We start from the raw sequence: 18,655 nt of genomic DNA, 5'->3' as shown, positions 1-18,655 counted from the left end.
TTAAAGTCACCATAAATATACAGCAATTAATATTTTATGCTCAGAATAACATATAGAATATTTTAATTAGTAAAGTTTTAATTATTTTAAGGACTTTAAAATTTGTTTTTTTTTTATTAATTTCAATTTTTGACTTATAAATATTTATATTTTATACAGGTACAAACTTAATTTCTTTTTTAAAATATAAAAATTTGTCTATTTTATGATGGCCCATGGAAAACTGCAAATCAAGTTAGTTCCCCAGTGTGTTCCTTTTTGTTTGCTGCCCCTTACACCCAACCAAAAGCGCTCAATACACACTCGCACACACACACACATACACATACAAATCTGATAAGAGCCACCCGCCCACACACACACACACACACACACATACAGAGGCCACCCACACAATACACGCTTTTGATTTTAAAACCTCGTGCGCGAAGAAACGTGCGGAAAAAAAATCAGCGCCCAACTCCCTGAACGCCAACGAATCTCCAAGTCCAAGTCCAAGTCGGCAACGTCGACGTCGCAGTTGCAGTCGCAGTCACCGCCGCCGCCGACGCCAGCGTCAGCGTCAACGTTGCGCCCTCCCCACAGAGCCACCTGCTGACTATACAATACACTCACACTCACACACACATGCACATGGTTAGCCGAAAGCTCTCACACTCACACACATGCGTGCAGCTGCTGCGCTGCCCCCAACATCTTCCACTCTTTGTGAGTATGTGTGTGTGTGTGTTTTTTTTTTTGCGCGCGCTTGACAATTCGACGTCGACGTTGTTGTTCCTTCGTTGGTTTTTTTTTTTTCTAACTGTTTTATTTTACTTTTTTTTTTGCTCATATCTTGTGGCGTTTTTTTAAGTCAGTCGTTTGTCGGAAGTCAATCAAAAAGCGTGTCTCGCTCACACAAGCTCCACACACAGGGCGTGAAAAGCAGCAACAATAACAGCAACAACTGCAAAAGCAGCAGCAACCGTAGTCGCTGCGTCGTCGTCGCCATTGCAATTAAATTTAACCCGAAGAAAATCGGCGACAAACAATTAAATTAAATATCGAATTCGAATTCGAAAGGTGCGGCTAAAAGCGATCTGTCAGCGAGTGTAAGTGAATGCTACTATTTATGTATGTGTGTGAGTGCATGAGTGACTGCGTGTGTGTGTGTGTCAGTGTATGTTACGCCTTCGCCTTCATCTTCGTCTGCTGATCTTTTAATAGATCTTTCCTTCGATTTGGACGCTTGTCGACATATTCTCAGCTTGTTTCACTCACTTATTACCGTTAATGAGCCTTGGCCGTAGCTGTGGGTGTGTGTAAAAGCTGGTTGAGTGACAACAAGTGCTCAAAGGTATCCCTCTCTGAATTTCAACATAATACTTTGCAAATTACTAGAAGCAAAAAAAAAAAAAAAATGATTTAAGCTTTTTAATTAAAATTCTTTTTCAAAAACCTTTTACTGTTTCGAGATGAAAATATTTTACAGAATTTATTAATTAATTAAATTCATTTAATTTGTTTTGGGCTACACAAAAAGTTCATGAAATTAAATGTTTGTCCTTTTGTAAACTTTTTTTGAGCTTAATATATTTTTAAAATCAAAATTTAAAATGTCTACATTCAGTGACATTCCAATTAGTGTAGTTAGATAAAAAATAAAAGTTAAAAAGGAGCATTTTAATTGGACTCCAATTAACTAACAGTATCTTATCTCTGGACAGAAGCAGCATTTCAAAGAAATCTTTTATTTTTTGTACATTGCAGTCGAAATAAAATTAAAGCACAAATTAAAAAATACCGATTTTTTTTTTTCAAAAATTGTAAGAATTCTAATTTCAAATTCTTACAGCTATAAATGCACTTGTATGTACAAATTTAAGAGGTCAAATTAATTTTTTTTTTTTTTTTTTTAGATTTAACTAGGATTTTTAGAGTTTGCTTTACCTAGAGCAATAGTTAGAGTTTTAACTAGAGTTTCAACCAGTAATTTGACAGTTAATAAAAATGGGCAGACTAATTTAAGAAAAAAAATGTAGTTTAAACTACAACAGAAGCTGTCAAGCTGGCGTATTTAAGCCTTATTCCATTCCTTCATTGAGAATATATTAATACATGCCTAAAGGAATTAACTTTTGTACATCTCTTTTTTAAAATTTCGCTAAATTTTTTAGAAATTATGTCGATTGTATAATTTTTTCGCTTTAATCAATATCACATGCTTTGAAATCTAATTTAACTACATTATCGTCTTAGTTTATACGTCACAGATACCTACAGTAATACGTCAATCAAAGTTGTAAAATTTAAAATTGAAAATTCAATATCTTTATAATGTGCAGAAATACATTTATGAAAATAGCGCTTGCAAATTAAGCAGTTAAACAGCTCAACAAATCGCCAACGACAATGGCAGCAAATTGTGTTTAATTTTAAAACAAGATAAACTACAAACAAACAAAAATATCGAACAAAATGTCAATGAGAACTAAAAATAAAAGCAACTTATCTAAACAGAGCCGAAAAATTAGGTGAATGAGGCAGAAACATGAAACAAATGGCAACAATTGAACAACATAAATAAAGAAATAAAAGAACAAAGCAATGCGAAATAATTTTTATTAACAATTATTGAGTAGACAGAAAGTCAGAAAAAGAGAGTAGGAGAGAGATAAGTAGAGAGAGAGAGAGTGCAACAAGTCGGAGGCCTTTGAAGTGCAGCGGCGGCTTCTTTAACATCGAATGCGAGAGACTCGCAACAATTGCTTGCTGACATGCAAAGTACATAATGTTGTAGCAGAGCCCACCTGGTCGCCCCCTCTCCACTATCACCTGCGCCCAGCTAGCGCCTTGATTGATAACAATCAAAAGAACTAAGTTATGGGTCCATCCGAGCGGGCACTTTGCCACAGAGCGCAATTTGCGCTGTCGATTGATTTGTTTACAAGTGCCATTAATGTTACTCTCGCTCCCCGCGTCACCTGCCCCACTGCCCCACCGCCAGCACCACCAGCAACAGGTGTATGTAAATGCCTCCCTTTGCGCCGTTGCCGAACAGCATTTCCATAGACAGCTCGATCGAAACGCATTGCACTCTATACCTTATCTAATCAGAGCAAATGTGTTTGAATACACTGGGAGAAAAAATATAGATATTCTTAAAAGCAATATATTTCAAATTTGCTTAAATATCTTACAAAAATATTATAATTGGAAACTAAAAATCAATAAAAAAAAAATCAACTTTTCTGACAAAATAAAATTTTTTATTAAAATTTTAATTAAAAATTTATTTTGTTCATGAAAAAAAAAAAAGTCAAATTGATTTCTGATTTACATTTTTAAATATATTTGGGAAAGTTTGGGTTAATTTTAACTGTTTTAAAAATTGTACATATAATATCTATAATATATTTTATATATACAATTTTTGTTGGTATATAAAAAAAATTTTTTTTAGCATACAATAATAAATTAAATGCTTCAAATTCCGAAATAAAAAAAAACTCCTATTTTGTTTTTGTAAGTGCACAATTCATATAGCATATAGATCTTCTAGAGGGGTCTACGATGTTTTCTCACCCTATGGTCTTTACGTTTTGATCGCCGCAAAGTCCAATTGAGAAACATGAATTGTTGCTGTAGTTTAATTTACCGATGCCTTTGATTTTAACGCCATTCTAAAGATAGAGAGAGGGAGCTCTCTTTCCCTCGTATTCCCTCCCATTCCCTCCATCGCACGCTCTTCTACACTGCGCTCTTATCATTGCGACTTCAATTTGTTTTCAATTTACAACAATTTGGTTTTTAAGTATTTGTAAATATGATTTGTCACTTTGCGTTGTTTGCATAATATAAAATGTCATATTACTATTTCTGTTTTCTGTTCTGTTCTCCATTTCCTATTAATTTTATTTTGCTGTTATATTTGCTTTTATTAACACATGATACGCGGCACACTTGTTGAATTTATTGAACTGTCTAGCCATCGATGTGAAGGGGTTAGCTATTTCTCGGAACTGGATAGGGAAATATTTTACATTTTAGATAGTGTGAAACCTACTGAAATATAAATAAGTTTCAATTTTTCATTTTTATTTTTATTTTTTTGCATTCGCTTTAATTTATGAGAATATTTACTTGAAAACAATAAAAAAAAATAAAAAAAAATAAAAAAAACAAAGTTTTATAGTTAATTTCCTCCTGCATATGATTCAACTTTTCCCATATATATGTGTATGTATATTGACCAGCCACTTGTTGATAATTTTTATGATATTATTGCAGCTCGATTTCGGTCGGCTAGCTCTATGCAAACTTCCGCTCAACAATTTGTTAGTAAATAGCAATAATGAACACCATTTATAAATAAGTTACCCATTCACACTCGCGTCATATGACGGCTCACGTGCAATGCAACGGGTGCTTAAAGATTCTTCGATCCAGACGTTTTAGCTGGTCAGTTACACCAGAAATCACATTTTAGAGGCGACAAGGCAAGTGTTTCGACAGCAAATCAATTACTTTTCTTATCGTGACACCAAAATCGCCAGAACGTAAATGATAGAGTAGAACACCACAAGTGCACGGAAGAAGAGAGAGAGAGAAAAAGAGAGAGTAAGTAAAAGAGAGAGAAAGAGAGAGAAAAAGAAGGCACCTGCACTTGAAGAAAACACTCTAGATGTGGCAATTAAAACGATTTGAAGCTTTTAAAAAATAAATATGAAGTTTTGGAGACACAGAGAAAAATCTAAGTGAGTAAAATATTCCGAGAATCAGAAAGATAAAGGTTAGAAATGGCGAGAGAGAGAGAGAGAGACAGAGAGAGAGAAAGAGAGGGAGGGAGGGAGAGAAGGAAAGAAGGAAAGGGAGAGAAGCAAGATGCAAAAAGAAAGACGGATAGAGAGAGAGAAAGAACGATATATAGATAGAAATAGAGCTAAAGGGAGAGGGTGGGAGAGAAAGTGATAGACAGTCAAAAAAGCGGGCAGGAGAGAGAGAGAGAGCAAGAGAGAAAGAAAATATGACGAAGCAGAAGGAACAGAAGGCGAAAAAGAGAGACATAGAGATAAGCAGAGAAGAGATTCAGAAAATGCCCTATCAACCTTAAAAGCTAAGCTGGAGAGAAAATAAAAGAGAGAGAAAAAGTAACGAAAGCAAAGAGAAAGAAAACAGAAAATTAAGCGAAAGAGATTGAGAGAGAGAGAGAGAGAGAGAGAGAGAGAGAGAGAGAGAGAGAGAGTGAGAGTGAGAGAGAAGAAGAAGAGATGTACGTACTCTTAATGGCGACTCTGAGTTTCCTTCATCTACTTTTCACATATTTGATGCTGTATGCAAATCATTTTCATTCTCAAACAACTTTAACTCCCAGTTGATTCAAATAATTTAGCGCAACTCGCGACTTTTCAAATATTTATAAATGAAAACTTGTTTTTGCTGATCCTCATGCATTTTCGCTGAGTGTAGTTGTTAACAGGAGGGTTGCAACTGTTTTTAATAACAACATTTTAAAAAGCACTTAACAGCAAATTAAGCTTTCAGCGAGCAACTGACAATGCCAGCAGCAGAAGCAGCAAAAAGAAGACATTTTTAATTATCAACCATTTACAGGCAACGGCAGCAGCAACAACAGCAACAGCAACAACAGCAACAGCAACAAAAATTGCCATGGAAAAAATTGCTGCTGGTGCATGGGTCAATATCATAATCTGAGGCAGCAACAAGTTGTGGCAGACAGCAAGGCAAGGCGAAGGGGCAAGCAACGAGCGTCATAAATCAAAGCGACGCAATTTGCTGCCTGACGAACTGCAACAGCAGCAGCAGGAGTAGCAGCGGCAGCAGCAGCAGCAGGCATCAACTATGCCATTATTGCTGGCAACACTTGGTCAGCAACAGCTGCAGGCACAACAGCAGCACCAACAATCACAGCAGCAACACCAACAGCAGCATCAGCATCAGCCCCAACAGCATCAGCCAAACAATTCCCATCGTCCAACAGCAACAGCAGCAGCAGCGGCGGCAGCAATGTTGTTGCTGGAGACAGCAGCAGCAGCAAAGACAACGTCGGCAGTAACTGCAACAGCAACGGCAACACACACGCCAATCATTGCTGCACTTGCAACAACTCCATTGCCGGCAACGGCCACAGCAACAACAACAGGTGTTAATGTTCAAATTACTGCCAAAGGCGTTGCTCGCTACGAGTCTTCAGTCAATGATCAACTGCCAGCAGCCGCAAATGTGGCCGCATCTGTTAATTATGCCGCATACGTAGCCCATTTGAATGGCCTAAAACACAACAGCAGCAACATCAGCAACAGCAACAACAACAACAACAACAACGTCAGCCAAAGCCCACCTCCTTATGAGAGCAGCCTGCTCCCACGCCAGCCTCACATTCAAGTCAAGCAGGAATTCATGGAACCAGCGGAGCACATGGAGCATCCCACCGGAATGAATCACATAAATGCCAACAACAACAGCAACAACAACAGCAACGGCAGCAATAAGCAAACAGGTGAGCAACTTTCATATTATTACAAATGCAAATTGGGCGGGAATCAAAACGGAAACAACTTAGAACTTTTTATTAATATAAAAAAAAAAAATAATAATAATATTATTATTTATAATAATAATAATTACTCTCAATAAATTTAAAATTTATTTGTAGCCCATTTGAACGTTTACTATTAAATTTTTCAATTATTAACTATATTATTTATTCAAAATCAATATTTTCTCTCAACTGAAAACTCGAGTGCTTTACTAGTTAACCAGTTGCTCCCCTTCCCCCTCCCCCATTTATTTGCTATGCCGGACACAATCAAATAACATACATATGTAGTTAAAAAGCCGTTAAGTGAAAAACGAGGTATTTACAATGTGCTAACAACAACAGTTTGCCATTTTTCATGGCCTTAAACCCTTTTCGACGAGTGGCCCTCGCGCGCCTTATGCCTCGTGCCAAAAACGCATGCTTATGAGATTTCTCAATTTTTTATGCGTTTAAACAGATTTCATTTTTTTTTTATTGGGCCCTTACCCTTAAGGAGCAAAGAAAAAAAATATAAAGGCAAAAGGTCGACGTCATCATCTTGATAGAGCCAAAAAGATGTCACACAAGGGACACCAAGACCAAGAAGCTGGCTAATATTGCGAAAAAGGACTGGCAAGGACTCGCCGGCAGACAGACACGAGTGCCAAACATTTATGAAGATTGAAAGGGTTGTCAAACACTTCATCCATCTTAACCGCGACCCAAGACATAAAAAAGGGGCTGCGTAGAGAGAAAGAAAAAAAAATAGTGAAAAGGGTGCAACGAGTTGTCCTGTTGCTTGAAGGGGGGAAAAACATCTTGTTTTCTTTCGATTATTGAAATTGTCGGCAATGCCCTATAGATGAGCTTGCTCTCTCTCTCTCCCTATCTCTCTCTTTCTCTCGCTCGCTGTCGACCCTGAAGAGCTCTAAATTGTTTTGCACGCACACGTGACCTCAATTGTATTTAAAAACCAATACTCCCCTCTCTGTCTCTATCTCTATCTCTCTTTCGCGCTCGTCATCTACCTCTCTTTTACTATTTAAATAAGCTTCATTAGCGTAAACTCTTAAACCACATTCATCTTCATATTCAAATCCATTTCCTCAACAATTGGAATAGGAAATGCGTTCCTAACATGCAAAACCTACAAACGTCTTAAAGTGAACCAATTATATGAAAAAAAGGAAAAATATTTAATGTAAAACAATGTTGTAAAATACCCGAAAAAAAATAACAAAAATAACAAATAAGTAGAGATTGGGCAAAGCAGACAAAGTGAAGAGTTAGAGCCAACACGCGACCGGAAATTGCGAGCAATTTAACCAAATAAAACTTGACCGAAGCGTTTTTACCCATTAAACCAACAGCTTAAGAGAAGGTATATCACCCTTTGTGAGTAAATTCGTAACCGGTAGACGGAAATTAGATGGGAAACTAAATGAAAAATATTATGGAACCAATAGTTAAAAATATAAATATGTATATAGATAGATATGGAAACATATAAATGATAGTTAATAGAAAAGAATATAGATGGAAAAGTCTCATATGTATATATGGATTTAGATATTATTTGTTCTACATATATATCTATAAACTATATGTATGCAATAAAAATAAATATACCTATGTAAGAGAATTGAAGTTTTAGATTGTATTCCCAATTCATAACACGGAATCTATTTCAACTTTTTATTCATCAAACTTACATCAATCTACAACGTATCTGTTAGTCAGTCAACTTCTCCCACAATCTTTATACTTGTCTATTGCTCATTTTTTTATTTTTATTTTTTTCCATTTGTCTCAATGGCGCATTATGAACTGCTACTAACTCGGCCGTTACTGTTAGATGTCTCCCCTCCCACCTGCTGCTACCTCTATAATAATTTACCTTAAATGTGCAGCTAGTTGCATGTACAAATAGCACTATATGACGTCCTGCTGCAATAGCCAAACTTGGCGCATCGAGCTCTCAGCTCTCAGCTTTCTCAGTTGTTCGAACGAAGTGTCTTTCTGTCCGCTTAGCCATGGGAACCAAATGATGAGGAATGATGGCGCCTAGTTGCCAGATGGTTTTAAAGAAATGCAATAACAACGATACAGGTTGAGGTAACATTGAAAAATATAGATACCACAAACATGAAGATACAGATACAGATACAAATACAGATACAGATACAGATACAGATACAAATACAGATACAGATACAGATACAGATACAGATACAGATACAGATACAGATACAGATACAGATACAGATCAGATACAGATACAGATACAGATACAGATACAGATACAGATACAGATACAGATACAGATACAGATACAGATACAGATACAGATACAGATACAGATACAGATACAGATACAGATACAGATACAGATACAGATACAGATACAGATACAGATACAGATACAGATACAGATACAGATACAGATACAGATACAGATACAGATACAGATACAGATACAGATACAGATACAGATACAGATACAGATACAGATACAGATACAGATACAGATACAGATACAGATACAGATACAGATACAGATACAGATACAGATACAGATACAGATACAGATACAGATACAGATACAGATACAGATACAGATACAGATACAGATACAGATACAGATACAGATACAGATACAGATACAGATACAGATACAGATACAGATACAGATACAGATACAGATACAGATACAGATACAGATACAGATACAGATACAGATACAGATACAGATACAGAATACAGATACAGATACAGATAACGAGCAGTAACAGATACAGTACGATACAGATAACAGATACAGATACAGATACAGATAGCAGATGCAGATAGCAGATACAGATACAGATACAGATACAGATACAGATACAGATACAGATACAGATACAGATACAGATACAGATACAGATGCAGATAAAGATACATCAGTTATCTAACTACTTACTAAAGCAATTAGAATACCCTCTAACAATTATATATAAACAAGTGCGCTCTAAAGCCGGAAACTCCAAACTAAATTTGAATCCGCATCCTATGGGGAAATGGAAAATGGAAAATGCGGAACGACAAAAGGAAACGGCGTCAGACTCAACAAAAACGTCAGAAATACCAACATTTCATTTAAAGATCTACGAAACCACAAAAAAAAAAAAGATCAAGGCAGCTGCCAGCATGAAGAAGAAGCAGAAGCAGAAAAGATGCTCGCGATCGCCGCTTGAATGAAAATAATTATGATAATTGCAACTGCTGCTGCCGCTGTGTAGTGGGCAAACTAATTGTAGGCTCGGGTTCGAACCGCAGATCGAGTCGACAACAGCAACTGAAGAAGTTTCGTTTGATGGATAGAAATCGTGTAGGGAAAAACTCAATAAATCCATTGTTGCGCTTAATTATTGTCGAAATTCAAATCGAGTTACCTGTACAGGTACCTGTAACCCCCTTCACACAACATGTTTGTTTCTACTACCTGTCTGTTTTCTTTTCCCCCTCTCTCTCTCTCGCTCTGTCTCTCTGTCTCTCTTCTAAAAGATCATTTATCTTCGTGCGATGCGCAAAATTTGAATGCATCCGTCAGATACAATTGGAACTGAAGACTGGCGGCTGGAGGCTGTAGTCTGGGTTTGAGATGCTTCTCTCTGATCTCTCTATAAATGCATTTTGGATCTGCATTTTTATTTTTCTGAATGCAGCGCATATAAAAAATGAGTTTGAGCGTGTGGAAATTAGATCCTATTTGGCGCAGCGTGTGATTAGCAGCGAGTTCCTTTGATCAACCGATAGGCTACCATTATGACTAGTTGTTGTGGTTCTTGTTGTTGGCGCTGTTACTGCTGCTGATGATGTGCTGGGGCTGGTTTTGATTTATATATTCAATCATCTGGCTGCCGCTCGTTCTGCTCGCAATTAAATTCAAATCAAACATTTATTTAAATTTTATGCATCGGTTGGTGGTTGATTGCGACGCATTTCAATTATGTGCCCCAAAGTGAGCAGTGATCAGGGAGAGATGGAATGCAGACAGATAGATGAGAGACGCATGAGAAATTTCGGTACAACCTGTGTAATTAAATTTGAATAGATTTTACAATTGATGGAAACTGATGTTCAGCTTCGAAGGTCTAATTAACGGTTCTATGTAGTTCGCTCAACTGGCAAAGGCCAAGAATAGAAATTATAAGTAGAACTTTCTCAATCCCATCGTTTGTGTAAGCTCTGATTATTACAAAATATATATCAATATTTATTTATTAATAACCGCAAATTTAAAAAAAAAAAAAAAATCATATACATTTTTTCCAACTAATTTCCACAAATATAACATATGTGTCAAAAGTCCACTAGTAAAATTATTAAAAAATAAATATTTTGTATTTCTAACTCATATAAAATATTTTGTTTTTAATTATAAATATTTCTCGCACTAATTTTAACTTATATTAAAAAATAATAATAATAAACAAATAAAAAAAAATAAAATAAAATAAAAGTTAATTTTATAATTTCATATAGAATACTAAATATGAATATTTCATTTCATATTAATTTTAATATTATTTCACTAACTCTTCAATTCGTTTTGGATCTCTTACGCTTGAGTAAAAAATAGATCCTTTGGAAGACTACGCAAAGAAAGCATATTATTATAATACCACACAATTACAAGTTGATCAAGCAAACTTACCCTATGCATAACTATCAAAATTGAAACTCAAAAAAATTCCCAATAATTAAAATGGAATAGTAACTTTTACTGCACATAGAAATTGTCCTCTAGACCAGACAAACCGGAAAGGCGTTAATTATTCCAAGTACCCCTTACCTACAATACATATATAAGCAACTACTGTCCAAAATAATGGATCATTAATCAATAAATGGCGTAAAAATGATGATGTATATAGGTTTATATGCAGAGAGTAAGAGAAGCAGCAGCAACAGCTGACGCTGCAGCTCATCTTCACACCTCGCCGCCAAGGAAATACCTTGGCAACATCTGGGCCATATCCATGTAAAAGACCACGCTAATATCATTTTAATCGCGTCAAATTAAGGGTTCAATGCACAAAGGCAAAGCCAAACCAAAGGCAAAGGCAAAGGCAAAGGCTAAGACCATCTATCGTCAAATTTCCCATGGTCAATATGTTAAACAAGTTCTGTACGAGAGGGCGGACCACAGAGCCGAACCAACTCCAAACGAAAATTAGATTTTTAATTAAAATAATTTCGTATGCAATTTAGATAATCGTTTGCAAAATAATAATAACAACAACAGCCAAGTAAGCTTAAAGAAAAGAGAAAATATATCTAAAACGAAGCAGAAGTTCAGTTTGGTAGCAGAAGCAGCAGCACAGCAGCAGCAGCAGCCAAGCTCACAGATTGCTGCAGAATGCAGGAGGCAGAAGCTGCAGCTCGATCGATCCATATGCGATTTGCTTGCCGCTTTTTCGGAAAGCATTACTTTTGCCAATACCCTAGAATAGGGGCAGAAGCGGGGTATATAGAGTAGACAGTGTGAAGTAGAAAATAAATAAATCCCATAGTTGAGCCCATTTTTACATTTTATCTCTATATCCATATTTAATAAAGATCAATTTCTATATATTTTGCCTTTACTAAGTCTCATCATCATATACAATTCCAGAGTATCTTATAGTCATTTCCCGTTTCATACTTAAACATTTTTCACTTGTTTCATTTTTTCGTTGGGGCGTTTACCTGAACGAAGGCGGACATCGGTGCAACCAAATAAAATGAAGCACATTTTTTATACAAATCGGAGTAGGAGGTGGCAGAGGCAGAGGCAGAGGCAAAGGCAAAGCCAGAATAGTAGCAACAGCTAGAGAGGGAAGAGAACAAGGCAAAGTGTGGCCAGAGAAAGAGTAGCAGGAGTAGCAGGAGTAGCAGCAGCCAAACTGCATCAAGATGCGAATTGCAGTCGCTGGCTCAGAACTCAATCTCCAACCCAGGGTCAGGCACACACGCACAACAGCAACAACAACAAAAGCAACAACAACAAACAACAAAATATTTAAATTGATCATCTCCATTTAATAAAGGCAGCTCAACTCAGCTCAGCTCAGCTCCTCTGCAGTTGGTCGTGGCTGCTGCTCCTGCTGCTGCTGCTGCTGCTGCTGCTGCTGCTGCTGCTGCTGCTGCTCGAGCAAAAAGTTCTTAACTTAATTTCGCAAACGATTTTCATAATTCACCATGAAGAGCAATGCCGCGCGTGTTGCTTCTCGGTTGGCTCTGCAACTGTGTTGGTAGTTCAAATCCCCTTTCAGCTCCACCCTGCCCCTGATGCGACGCCCCTTTTGATGAGCCACTGCATGTCTCTCTCTGTGTGTGTGTGTGTGTGTGTGTATGTGTGGGGGTGTCTGGGAGGCGCTTTGCTTTGCCATGTGCCTCGACTTGGCTTAAAAGCAAAGAAGACTTTCTGCATGTAATTATGGTAACATGCTTTTGGCAACTGCTTTTTATAAAAGTCAGCTGAAGCAGGGTTGCCGAGCATTGAAATAAATTGTAATATCGTCAAATAATTTTAGTTTGATTCTCAAAAATAGCTATGCTCAGTAATTATGTTAGATTATTTACAATTTCTTCGAATTATTTACATTTTGTAATATTACATTTATTTAATTTTTATTTATTTAATTTTTAAAATTGTTTTTAATATTAGTATGCAATTATATTTCAAATAAATTGAATTTAATTTTAACTTTAGAAAAATTTATAAGCTTATCTTAACTCTATAAATTAAGCCATCCTCAGATTTTACATAAACTATTTATTATTGTTAAAATGCATATTTATTTATGTCTACTTGGCAACCCTATTTTGCACCGACTGCAAATTTGTTGCTGGCGAGCAGCTCCCACTCAGAGGCCGCATACAAGTTGATTTTTTATTACGCGGTCTACGCCTTTCATATTAAAAGACAAGCCCTGCTTCACAATGGTTTACATAAATGAAATTAATGCAGCCAAAGCTGTAGCTGAGAGCCAGACAGAAGGAGTCTGTTTCTCAGTGGAGGCTGAAGCCTAAGTCTGAAAGTCTCCGGCTAGAAATGGCTAGATTACAAATGGCTGCTCGCATCTTTGGCTAATTTGACTGTCTATTGTGGCTGCAATTTGTGTGCGGCAAATGCAATTATGAGATAAAAGTGGGAAAAGTGCGCTACAATTTCGACCTTATATATGTATATACTTATATAAGGAGTGGAAGATGAGCGAAAGACCACCTGCAAGTGTGCATTGGCACAGGCACTGCTGTAGGTAACAAAAATAAATGAGAAGAAGCATAGTGTAAAAACGTGACTCTCGGACGGAACTGACTGCTTGATACTCGCTCACTGCTAGGGTGTAGAAATATTGGTTTATTGCAAGATGAGCTTGAAAAAAGTGACGCTAAAAATATAAATTAAAGCTACTAAAAAAAAATGTGTTTATGTTTTAGAGATCTATAGAAATTGATCTAAGAAATATTTTAAAATTTTCGAAGCATGTCAACAATAAATGTTGATGATTTTAATAGATATTTTGGATGATTTATAGGTAAGATCAACAGCGATCCAACTATGGACTGTTTTAGGAAAATTTACATAGATAAAACATATAAATGTAAATAATATTTATTCTAAATTTTAAGTAAAAAATATTTTTAAAAAAGCATACATCTATAAAATTGTGAGTAAACCAATATACTCTCTTGCCACTTCTCAAACGATCATAATTAACTGCATTTAAGTAACATTTCATGTGCTGCAAAAACACTTTGCATTCGTAAAAGTCAAGATACGAACAGCCAAGAGAAAGGAAACCCGGCAGAAAACTGTAAAAATTAATGATCGCTGATTTTATGACCTGCACAGATTATGGCCAGGAGCCGTCAGAGGAAAAGTCAGTAGAAGTCAGACAAGTCACGCAGCACAGCGACAGCACAGATCCTGCTGAGTCCTTTGGGCAAGGATCATTTCTACCTGAGCGTTCACTAGCTGGCGCCGCAAATCCATAACAAAATGCATGAAAATCCGTTAGACAGACGGCTAAGATAGTAAGGCTGAGCAACTGTGGGCGATCCTTAAACAAATAACATTATAGGTTGAGGCTTCATTTGGTATGCACAAGGCAGAGCATTCGGCTGCTCACTTTTAGCTATTCTACGTATGATCTGCATCTGAGCACGACTAATGATAAAGTAAAACTGTTTTCCCATCTTTATCTACGTTTTACAGTTGTTTCAGTGTCCAATTCTTTGAAGTGAATCTCACCTGAACGGCTCTTTGGACTACACCTTCTTCGACTTCATCTGCTTCTTTTTCGCCATCGGTAGTTTTTGCCTTTTGTTCACCTTTTGTCATCTTTTCTCTTTTTGTTTTCTTCAAATGCCATTAATTCGTAATGAGAAAGGTGTCACCCAGCCTAAAGTCAAAAGACAAATATTACCAGACCCGCCTACCCAAGTCTTTGGTCTCTCTATGTATATTGAGAGAGAGTGTACGGTCCTCTGCAGGTTCTGCTCAAAATCAATTAGTTCGCATTCAATTACAACCATCATCAGCTGTACTAAAGGCGAAACAAATATATGTAAGGAGTTGCCATTGATCCCTATTCAATTGTCTTTAAAAACATCTTGAGAAATGCACCTTAGAGAAATGCAAGCAATTTTATGGCTTTATAAGAGCCGCTTGATTTGATTTAGTATATTTATTGCTACGACATAACATAAGAACATAGTTCGTGAAAATCTAAAATCTAAATTTGTTTTAGAATATCTACAAATAAAACAAAAGCTGATAATCAAGAATAGTGAATTTGTGGTGAGAAATTCATCCAAATTGAAGAAACATCTTCCACAGAAGTTGTGATCTTTTGCTGATATGCTAGAAAAAATATTTTGCACTGTTTTTTTTAATTTAAGAGAATTTTATAGATAAAAGTTGCAAATTCAACTTTTGTTATATATCTTTTTCCATATACTACCTCTGCTCAGCTTTTAAGATCAAAATAATGATCATTGATTATCAAATTGAATAGATTTGTAAATTAACAAACCTAAATTATCTTAAAGAATTCATATTTATGGTTTGTTCAATTTCAAAGATATCTTGTATACCTTACTTTTAAAGAAAATAATTTATAAACCAAGATCTCGAAGATCTTAAAGAATCTGCACTGTTATATACTTGTTCCAAGTTTTAAGAAAATTTACATGTTAGCCGAAAGGATGTTGAAACAAAATCAATTTTGGATTATATAGTTTGTGGTATGAAATAAAGTTTATATATCTAATGATGTTTATTGAAGATCAATTGTAGCGCTTTTCGAAAATAAACTCAAGATCAACATCCAAATCAATAAAGATCAATTGATACCAACTAAACAGCTTCAACATCAAGATCAGCAATCTGCTTTAAGCTCATCCATAAAACAAATCCAATCTAAAAGAGTCCATCACCTTTAACAATACCAAACATGAAAATCAAAATACAACTTCTTAGCCTCTCCCAATGATCTCATTTTATTTACCAAACGACACATTTCTTGAGCGGATTCATATCGGTGCCCAGTTTACAGTTGAAAGCCTCGCTAAACTCGGGCATATTACTCAAAGTGCCCACGACACGGAACTCCTCGCTGGCATGGGCATCCGTTTTGAGTCTTTTCAGCTTGTACGCGTTGTCGCTGCCCGTGCACCAGGTCTGAGCGAACTTCAAGAAGAAGAGCTGCTTATTATTGTACTCGATGCCACGCAGCGGCTTCTCCTGCCATGCCTTATTCTTGGTATGCTTCTTATAGGCATAGTAGGCCATGCGTGCGCCCACATTATCAGCAATATTATCGCCCGAGGTCAAAGTGCCATTGGTCGCCATGCCGAGTAGCAAATATTTGTTATACTGCGATTCCAGACAGCGATAGCGCTCCTTGAAGTTACGCAGCGATCCCGCCGACCACCAATTGATCTTCTTGCCGTCATAGTTGAACTGATAGCAGTACGAGTCGAATCCATGCGCCATCTCATGGCCCACTATATTGCCTATGCCGGCAAACTTGACCACATCGGGCAGCTGGATGTGGTAGAGCGGCCACTGGGACATGCCAATCGTGATAAAGGCCTGATTGAGAAAGTCAGCATAGTAGGCGTTCACTGTACGCGTGGGCATCAGCTGTGGTATTAGCGCCTTGTCCACTGAACGCAATCGCACCCTGGCTCTATTCCGTTCGAGGTCCGCAATATTTTCGAAGAAATCCTGGGTCATATTCACCTCCTTGTAGGCCTCATCGATCAGCTCGCGATGCTGTAGATCATCGCTGTAGCCGACGAAAACATCCATCGAGGATAGCTTCGTTTTCGCCTGCGAGCGTGTCTCCTCGTCCAGCCACGTATATTGCTCCAACAGCTCATAGAAGGTGTCACGTATTTGGAGCGCTAGCTGCAGGACATCTGCTCGACGATCCTTGTCGAAGACGCGCTCAATAAACCAGGGCAGCAGTGCATAGTTGTAATACGATTCGGTGATCATACGACAGGAGTTCGCTATGCTCGAATTTCTCGAACTCTGCGTCTTCCAGACATCGTAGAATTTGAGCAGCACGCGTTGCTTCACATACGAGCGCAGCAGCGTAAGATTTTGATGTTCCAGAAAGTGCACCAAATCTCCAACAGATTCCAGTTGATTGTGCACCATCCAATGCGATTGCTGCGTCCCATTGAAAGCCACTTCAAAATATCGGGTCCAATTCAAACGATCCTCCTTATGCTTCAGCAGAAATTCGCCCAAAGTCAACTTCTCCGTTTCGTTGCGAGTTTTCACCAATTGCGTGAGATTTTTTTCAAATTGCGTTAAATTTGCAAAATTATCGAGAAATTCGCGACGTTTCACTTCATCCTCAATATGAAAATCCTTTGTCATATTCTGCAAATGATCCTGCGTGTATTTCGAGAGCAATTTAATCGGAGCCTGTAGCAAGACGATGAATTTCCTCAGAGCCGGATTGTAATTGACTTTCAGTGGCAGCAACGGAAAGATCTCATAGACAGACATGAAGTTCACATAAATCCAATCTTGAGTAAAGTTTGATTTCTGATAACGATCTTCCAGCTCCATAAATTTGTGATAGCCCGGCGAGAGATCGGATTTCATCTGTACGCAGCTGGCGTAAAACTCTTTAGCTTTCCATTCCGAGCTTGTTGTCAGATTACGGGGCAGCTCTGTGGCATTCTGTAAGAATTGCAACACCTGATCGTCGATTACCGTTTGTATGCCCTGCAGGAGGCTAGTGTTGCGCTGCTCTGGCCGCAGTAGAGGCGACTCCTTCCAGTTGCCACACGCATACTCATAGAAATTCTCGCAAGGATCAACGCTCAGATTCATTGTGGACAGCATAAATTTCCCATATTCCTCCAGCAGCTCCTCGCGATGCGTCCAATGGGATTTGGCAAACAAGTTCGTATCATTTGCAGCTGATACAACAACAACAGCAGCAAATGCATGGATTATTAACGTGGCCAGCAGCGTATTTACCATTATTTAAATCCAGAAACAAGTAAAAAAGGGCCAAGCGCGCTCGCCAACTATCGCAAATGTTCTAAACTTTGGGAGCAGCGCGATGTGGCAATTTATACACCACGTGCAACAGGTTGGGCCCAGCTCTATAACTGAAATTGGGCAGTTTGCGATACCCTGTGCGGGCTACGAGTAGGGTATGCAGAAATTGTGTAACTCTATAGGGGTTATATGATTGAGGTTAAATTAGATAATATTTTAGTTAAAATAATTTAAAAATGTAATTTAATAATTTATAAAAATAAAAATCGAAGTTATATTTCTTGAATTTTATTTATTTAATTGTTGAAAAATATTAAATTGAATTAATTATACAAATCTAAATTGAATTAAAAATATTTAAAACTATAATTTAATTAATTAAAAAATAAAAATCGAAGTTAAATTTCTTGAATTTTCTCAACGAGATTTATTAAAATTTTTAGTTAACTTAATTATTCAAAAATAATTTTAAATTGAATTAATTATACAAATCTAAATTGAATTATAAATAGTATGTTCAAATTAAATTAAAATAAAAATTTATTAATTGAAAAGACATTGAAAATTAAATG

General features: G+C 36.9%; 2 protein-coding genes across 3 annotated transcripts in view; one reads left to right on the top strand and one right to left on the bottom strand.

Moving 5' to 3' along the window:
• The first annotated feature begins 707 nt into the window (after positions 1 to 707).
• Positions 708 to 18,655, top strand: part of pdm2 (POU domain protein 2) — a 40,464-nt gene continuing 22,516 nt past the window's right edge. The window contains exons 1-2 of one of the 2 annotated variants that reach the window (XM_089463781.1): positions 708 to 1,091; positions 5,593 to 6,499. In XM_089463781.1, the coding sequence (XP_089319907.1) occupies positions 5,842 to 6,499 (658 nt within the window). In that variant the 5' untranslated portion in view covers positions 708 to 1,091; positions 5,593 to 5,841. The remainder of the gene's footprint in view (positions 1,092 to 5,592; positions 6,500 to 18,655) is intronic. The other variant, XM_018002464.2, reaches the window with a different exon arrangement.
• On the bottom strand, positions 15,781 to 18,112 carry Nepl7 (Neprilysin-like 7). The gene has a single exon (XM_018002462.2). The coding sequence runs from the start codon at positions 18,060 to 18,062 to the stop codon at positions 16,059 to 16,061; it is 2,004 nt and encodes a 667-aa protein (XP_017857951.1). The 5' UTR covers positions 18,063 to 18,112; the 3' UTR covers positions 15,781 to 16,058.

Source organism: Drosophila arizonae, chromosome 3 (assembly GCF_054131065.1).
Source record: "Drosophila arizonae isolate 15081-1271.41 chromosome 3, UAZ_ARI_1.0, whole genome shotgun sequence".
NCBI lineage: Eukaryota > Metazoa > Arthropoda > Insecta > Diptera > Drosophilidae > Drosophila > Drosophila arizonae.
This window is presented reverse-complemented; position numbering and strand designations above follow the sequence as displayed.

Coding starts and splice junctions, on each gene's coding strand:
- Nepl7 (XM_018002462.2), bottom strand. CDS start 18,062: ATGGTAAATACGCTGCTGGCCACGTTAATAATCCATGCATTTGCTGCT.